The 7,584-nt window shown below is 37.5% G+C and overlaps 1 protein-coding gene across 1 annotated transcript in view; it reads left to right on the forward strand.

Moving 5' to 3' along the window:
• Positions 1–7,584, forward strand: part of mef2d (myocyte enhancer factor 2d) — a gene marked incomplete in the record, with an annotated part of 107,961 nt that overhangs the window by 38,705 nt on the left and 61,672 nt on the right. The window contains 1 exon segment of the mRNA XM_014024560.1: positions 7,042–7,167. Within this exon segment, the coding sequence (XP_013880014.1) occupies positions 7,042–7,167 (126 nt within the window).

The following is a 7,584-nucleotide window of genomic DNA, read 5'->3' on the forward strand; positions in this document are numbered from 1 at the left end:
GGGGGGCACCATTAACTTCCTGTTACCAAGAAATTCTTGCTTCCTGGTGTCCAGTTAGATGTCACAGATACAAGTTTTCATTTTGAACTGACATTATTATTTGGTGAGATGGTAAATGCTTTATAGAGTGAATTAATGAATAACAAATACATTGAGAAGCTCTATTTGCAGAAATGAATTGTTTAGTTTTTTCCTGTTTACTGTTTGATTGTAGGAACAGCATCAACCGGAACGGACAGAGCTGTCACTTTAAACACTCAAAATTATCTAACTTCAAAATCAAAACAAAGTAAGATTTAATTGCTGGGGGAAAAAAATCAATTTAAATTCTTTTATAAAACGCATGGCCTTAATGAATGATTTGAGAATGGTGTGAATCCAATGCTGCGAGTCTCATTAATCCAATTTTAGCCAAAAAAACTGTTGTGGATTTTGGACAGATGGGTCTAACAGTTGCCAAATTTTATTAATAATTTTTGTGTCGCCATGCCTGTTCTTCTAAAACAGAATCATCTTAATCATTTTTAAAGCAGAAAAAAAAGTTCATTGGTAGAAATGCTTCGTGTTGACTATCAAGAATTGGAAGAAGACTTAAGAAATATGAAGGGGAAATTTAGCAATGAAAAGTAAGAAGGATAAAATAAGTGATAAATTGTTTGAACCAAAGAAAAAATAGGGGAAACAGGCTGGACAGAATGAAGGGAAAGATGTTCGTATTGATGAAAGAAGGTGGACAAGAGGAAATGAGTGACCGGGGACGGCTCAATGTAAGGAGGAGAGAGAGAGAGAGAGACAGGTTGGGAAAAGAAAGACAGAGTGTGAGACTTTGCACTTTTCTGCAAGAGTAGTGGTAATACTGGTGGGTTAGGAGACGAAAAAGAGACGAGAAGATGAGGAAAAAGCACAAAGATGAAGCGCAGAGAGCAGCAACGATGTTTCATAAAGAAATCTGGGAACAGAGGGCAGTGTAGAAACACTGTCAGGCGAGTCGGCGAGCCAGAGGGGAAAGAAGGGAAGGAGGGTGAGGAAGAGGGAGATAGAGAGGCGGAGCTTCTGAGCAGCCACAGCCATTTAGAGACTGGCATGGCGCTGTGCTGGGCGAATCTTACCCTGGCAACACAATAAAGAGGGGCAGAAGGGGAAACGGGGGACAGGTGAACAGATGGCTGACTGACTGAGAGACAATCTGATCAGTAGAACTCACTGTGTTTGTGTGTGAGCGAGGAGATGTGCACGTAATGTAGCGCAACACAAAATCTTAACTGTGGCACAGAGTGGGAAGAAAAACACAGAAACTGGGAGGGAAAGTTGCCCATGTTTGCACTGTAATTTTCACCAAATATCACTTGAGTTCATGCTAAATTAAGACAGACAAGCCCTTCATGTCAAAAGAGATAAAAAAAATTGGAATCTGTTTACAAGCAAAGAAAGTGTGAGAAGGAAGCATATTTCACATCTGTTTGCATGCGTGAGTGAGGGTAATAGGGCTTTTACTGTTTATATTAAATTCAAACTACTTAAAAATAAATAGATCAGTAGTGACCACTCTGAGTTTAATATAATTGGGTCATGCCTTGTGTTGCTGTGGGTAATATTTATGCAATTACACTGATCTAATTTGTAGCTGGCAGGAAATAGAAAAACACAACCAAGCCCAATAAATAATTATGGCATCAGATTAGGAAAAAAAATAGAGAATACACTATTTATATGTATAAAAATCTGTTAAATTGATTTGTAAACATTGCTTTATGCATTCTTTTTTAAAGTTTCCACAAAATCGTATTCAGTATGTTTTACTTGTTTGTGTTTTAATGTTCAATGAAAACCTGTTCCGATTCCTGGTAGTTAGAGTTTGATATTTCATGGAAAACATGATAAATATGTTTTCTGTATTTCCAGGAAACACACTAAATTAGTCAAATAGTGATAAATTATCTAAACAAAACATCTACACCAGCATTTAAATGGACGATTTAACCATTTGTGAGTCAGCATTTCTAGATGTTTAGAGAAGACTGTAAGTTCACCTGAAAAATGTTTCTAATAAGAAAAAAAAACAGTTTGCATCTACATTTAAGAAGTTTTTTAAGGATTATTTAACTTTTTTAACATAAAAAATATTTATTAGATTGATTTCATTGCTCTGTATAACATCTGGCTTGTTTCTCATATACATGAATCAGTCTTTTGTAGAGATGCACGATAGATCGGCATTGGTATCGGCTGTTGTTGATGTTTTTTCGTTTTTTTTTTTTTTTTAGAATATCGTATCGGTCTGATAAGTTAAACTGGACCAATATTAACATCCGATATTGATTTCTCACTATTAGCTTTGTGTTTCTGTTTTTGCAGAGGAAATATTTGGTCGAGTGGTATCTGTTTGATCACAATAGTGATACAAGCTGCGTTTCCACTGACCATGAAAATGCGCAAATTAGAATTACGAAAATAAATTTGCTCAATGGAAACATGTCAATTTCAAAAAAAAGATTTACGTTTTTTGACAAAATATTTTTGCATTAGGATGAGGTGGTTTTTCGGCCGTATCGAAAGTGGTGTTTTTCGCAAAACTGCAATGGAAACACTTTTTTCGCATCACGGGAGTCATGTGATCAACAACCGGCTGTTTCTACTGGCAAAAAAGACGACTGCGAAGATAACAGGAAGTAGAAGTAGTAGTAATATCACAGAAGTAGTAAAAGAAAGTAGTAAACTCACTGACTAGAATTTCTCAAAAACACAGCATACGTAGCCGCTCCCAAGTAGGAGCTTGTTGCTGGAAAGTCTCGATAAAAGATTCCGACGTCTCCTCTGATGATGAGCGCTAGTGTCACGGTTGCAATATGCTATGTGTTTACATCCATTGCCACCATATTTGTAATGACTTATCGCGAGAACAAAGGTATTCACGTGAAATTTTAATAGCATTTCTTACTTAATGGAAACACCGCAGTTGCAAAACTGTGTTTTTTTTTTTTTTTTACATTAACAGAATATCGACAGTTTTGCTCATATTTGCAATGGAAACGCAGCTACAGATGCTGCACAGCCAGGAATAACTGTAGAGAGCCATGTCAGTGGTCTGGTCGTTTTTTTACGGTATCAAAAAAGAAAAGACAGAAGTGACACAAGTGTATTTGCGTGTATATTTATATAAATGATACATGTGTTTATGTAATATTGGGTTAGGCCATAACAGCAATGATAATATCGGATATTGATATCGACTGAAATTTTCACATTACTGCATCCCTACTCTTTTGACTGATATATTGGATTTTGTTTGTAATAACCATTCAAGTTCAATCATTTTATCATTTTTGCTGTATGTTTTACTGTAAAAAAATAAAACTATTTGTTTTTCTTGTGAAATGAATCTATTGAGTATTCAGAGTGATGTCTTCTATCAGATACAGGATGTTAAACATATAGGAGAGGTGAGAGGAGTCTTTAACAATGCAAAGTTTTCTTCAGTCGTCTCTCTTTAAAAGTAGTCCTCAAGAAGGTGGATGAGACCCAAATGTCTTTTTATTGTTAGTTATTTAATTAACTGAATTTAATTTGTTATTGTGATTAAAAATATCTTAGTACCTCCTCATCATGGGTTCTACAGAATAGATTTGTGTTTTCTTGCGTTTTTCTGGGTTTGTTGCTCAACATTTAAATGTGCCGCTGGCAGCTTTATGGCTGTAATGCTCAAAACAAATATTCAGATGTAAAAAATGCATTATTACATGTGAGCAGCAAAATGACTTCATTGTCATCACAGTTTTGTTAGCAGGCTTTATATCTGTTTGAATCCTGACAGTCAGGAGGGGGAGGGGGTCCACACCTCGATCACGTCCTTCACACACTCTCCATCACATGCCCTCATCATCAGCTGTTTCATTTCTATTATATTTTCTTTTTTTTCCCCAATGGTTCATTTGTTCGCTCAATTTCTAGGTCAGAGCACATGATATCTCTTCAGCAGAGAGTGTTTTTCACAAACTGCGAACAACAAAGCGTTCGGTGGCAGCTCCTGCGTGTTGCATTTGCATTAAGCTCCAGATGAGAGTGCCGGCTTGTTCTGCTGAGACTAAACAGCAGAATCAGGAGACTGTCTTTGTGTTGGAACAAATCTTTCTAATAACCTGTTTCTGTGGGTAGATAAAACACAGCTTTGACACTGTGATGATAATAATGGCTTTGAGTTTTAATGAGACTCGTATCAAAGAGCACCATTGTTATTAACACCAGAAGTCTTGTTACTCTTCCATCCAAATGGCATCATTACCCTTTTGCCCCTACCTGTTCTGAGCATTTTAGGCTAATTCATTCAAAATGAAACAAATCTTTTTTTTTTCTACTACTGCAGGGTTCTTGTCTTCAGCTCTTGCAGGTATAAGTTTTCTCCAGCTCTACCTCTCAGGCAGAATTGCCTGCATTTGAGTCATTTTCACTTAGCAGTGATTGTGCGCAGCAGGAGACACAAGACCTGTGCTTTTGTTTTAATCAGACCACCACTTGACTTCAATCACACCTGACATCAAGTGGGTTTTTATTAAAGTAAACACATGGTGTGTGAAATATTGAACATGATTTGAAAATAGATGTCACCTATTAACTTTGATCTTAAATTTGGTCTTGTGGGGTTTTAAACATTATTTTTAATTTATTGCATTTTGGCTTTTTACAACAAATAAGACCTGCACAGTGTTCATTTTATTTACCGGTAATTGGTAAAAAAAAAAAAAACAACAACAACAAAATGTCCATTTAAAAAAAAAAAAGGTAAATCAAGAAAGAAAAAAATCCTAGAAAATCTGCCACTTATTTAAAAAGAAAACAACTTAAACTTGAACAATCTCCATATTTGAGAAAATAAAAACAAAAATAACATCACTAAACAATAGCATCATACCTTCCCCAACAAATTTAACTTGGGAATTGCTGTAGACGTTTTTCTGTTGATATCAAAACTATTCCACACATACAGTACATTGCTAACCATTTAAAATGTCTCGTCATGTTCCATCTATTTATACACTGCCATAAAGTAAAAAGTCTCACTCTCACTCTTTTTATTAGTTTTTTTTTCTCGCCTGCATGTTTACTGATTCACAACCAAACAATATTATTAGTTTAATATTTTTAACTTCTCTTGAAAGTATGTCCATTTTATCTGGGTTGAAGGAAACCTTTTGGACTTTTTAAAAAGTCATATATTGTTATAATATGCCAAAGTCCACCTCCAATAAGGAAGTAAACCTAAATGGGGGAGTAATACTAACCTTATATTTGGTCAGTCATGGCTGCTCATTGGTTTACCTGAAATATAAATAAACATATATATGTATATATATTAGGGGTGCAATGATACAGGAAATTCACGGTTCGGTTCGATACTTATGTCTCACGGTTCGATATTTTTTCGATACAAAAAAGAGAAATTTCCATGCCCCTTTTAACTTGTAATTTATTTATATTAATTATGAACATTTGTTTAACCTCAAAAGTACAGTTTTTTAATTAAATGTTGCTGAAACAGCAAGTTTCTCAATGGACCTGCGCTCAAAAATGCAGCCTAGGTGGAGCAGTCGAACACAGATCCACTGATCCTTCAACACAGAGCATCTTCAGAAGACAAACAGATAAAATAAAATTTTAAAATCTGTATTGTTCGACACAGCACTGTTCGATACGGTTCGGTACGGTTCATTATGGGTACATGCATTTTTGCACCCCATATATATATATTATTATTATTTTAATTTTTTTTCCAGAAAATATTCTTGTTCATCCTTGAGGCTGTAATCCTTGTCAGCATTGATAAAACCGAACCTAATATCTTCCCATAGCCTGCTACAAACTACTGCTTAAGAGGAGCATCTTTAACTGCTTCATCTGTCCACGAGTAGCTCTGAATCCTACATCTTCTGGTTGTTTTATTTTGAGGTAAAAATGTGATATGACATTTGTAAAAGATCCCTAAAACAGCTGATGTGTTGCATAATGACGTGATTGGATATTATAATATTTTTACACGGTTTGTTATAGGTTTTCACAATTTCACATCAAGGGATTTATTTTTCTTCGTTTTTTGGCACCACTCTGGACTACACTGGGCAAAAGCTCATATTCAGACCACAGAAGATTCTCCAGCTCCAGTTTAAGATCCGTTTTCTGTGAGGATTTATCTGCTTGGCTCTATGGTCAAGGGCCCACCAAGCAAAGCTACTTAACAGCAAATCTTGTTTAGCAGAATCCTCTCAAAATAAGAGCCTCTCTATCTGCCGCTCTTTTCCTCATCCTGCTTCTTTCCCTTCCAACTGTTTCCAATGTGTGCCACCATTGACACCACTTGGCAGCCGGTCGCTGTGGTCCTAACGCCACTGTGTGGTTCCTGGCTCTTCCTCTACTGTTTTGGTTTGCAAACCCAAAGCCTCGTTACCAGCACAAGCACTGTTGGTTGGAAGATGCAGAAGTGTATTCTGACACGCAGAGCAGGTTTTAAACAGAATATTCCTCTCTGTGCACCTTGTCTTGTAATGAAAAGAGGGGTTTTATTGGTCGCGCCGTTTACTTTCCAGGCTTTCTTAGCTAATACGTAGAATCTGTACTTTCTTCACCTTTTTCAGACAAGACCTCTACAGATCGCTTTCTGGGTGAGCAAGGGTAGTTCCGACGGTAAAAACTTGCTTTCATGTGGGTGGCAGATATTATGAATGCTGACCGAGAAATCGATCAGAGGTCATTATACTACTTGGAGAAGGTGCCTCCAGAAAAATCTCTGTTTTTTATGTCATCTTCTGGGTCAAACTGTTCATCTGACCCTAACAGCCTCGGTTTTAATTCAACGAACAGTGTAGGAGTCGGCACATATGGTGCAATCAAGATGCTCATTTGTGTTTTGATGAGGATGGTTTTACTTAGTAGGTCTTAAAAGAAAAAAAAAAACGGCGGAGGAGAGTAAAAAATGGTTTTGAGAAGTGTACATAAAAATGAAATATAAATGTGCCTCCTTTTTCTCCTCCTACCTTTCTTGAACTGCTTTAGACGTTGCGAAAGAAAGGCTTTAACGGTTGCAACAGCCCCGAGCCCGATGGCGACGACTCCATCGACCAAAGTCCGCTAAATGACCGCAAGACCGAGGACCTGGACAGCCTCTTCAAACGCTATAGCGTGAGTACCGTCACACCTTTGTCACCTTATCTAACCTGCTCTTTCTGTTCTTCTTCTTCTCTTTCTCTGTCTACCCTCTTCTCTGTCTCTGTGCCTTTCCTTTTCTTCCGTTCGCGGGGAAACGAAGGCTCTGAACAAGAAAGAGCACCGTGACTCTGAGAGCCCAGACCCCGAGGAGCCCTTCTCTCTCACCCCCCGCACTGAGGAGAAATACAAAAAAATTGACGAGGAGTTTGATAAAATGATGCAGAACTATAGGCTGTCAGTGAGTACCTCCCAACATTCTGTGCAAACCTACCCCCCCVCCCCCCCTCACCCCTCCTCATGTTGCTGCTGCTGCTGACCGGACAAGTTTTCCAGCTGCTGATGGCGGTCTGATTACTCACAGAGCACTTGCATTCACCATTCCCCCACCCC

This window comes from Austrofundulus limnaeus, unplaced genomic scaffold, assembly GCF_001266775.1.
Source record: "Austrofundulus limnaeus strain Quisiro unplaced genomic scaffold, Austrofundulus_limnaeus-1.0 Scaffold427, whole genome shotgun sequence".
Taxonomy (NCBI): Eukaryota; Metazoa; Chordata; class Actinopteri; order Cyprinodontiformes; family Rivulidae; genus Austrofundulus; species Austrofundulus limnaeus.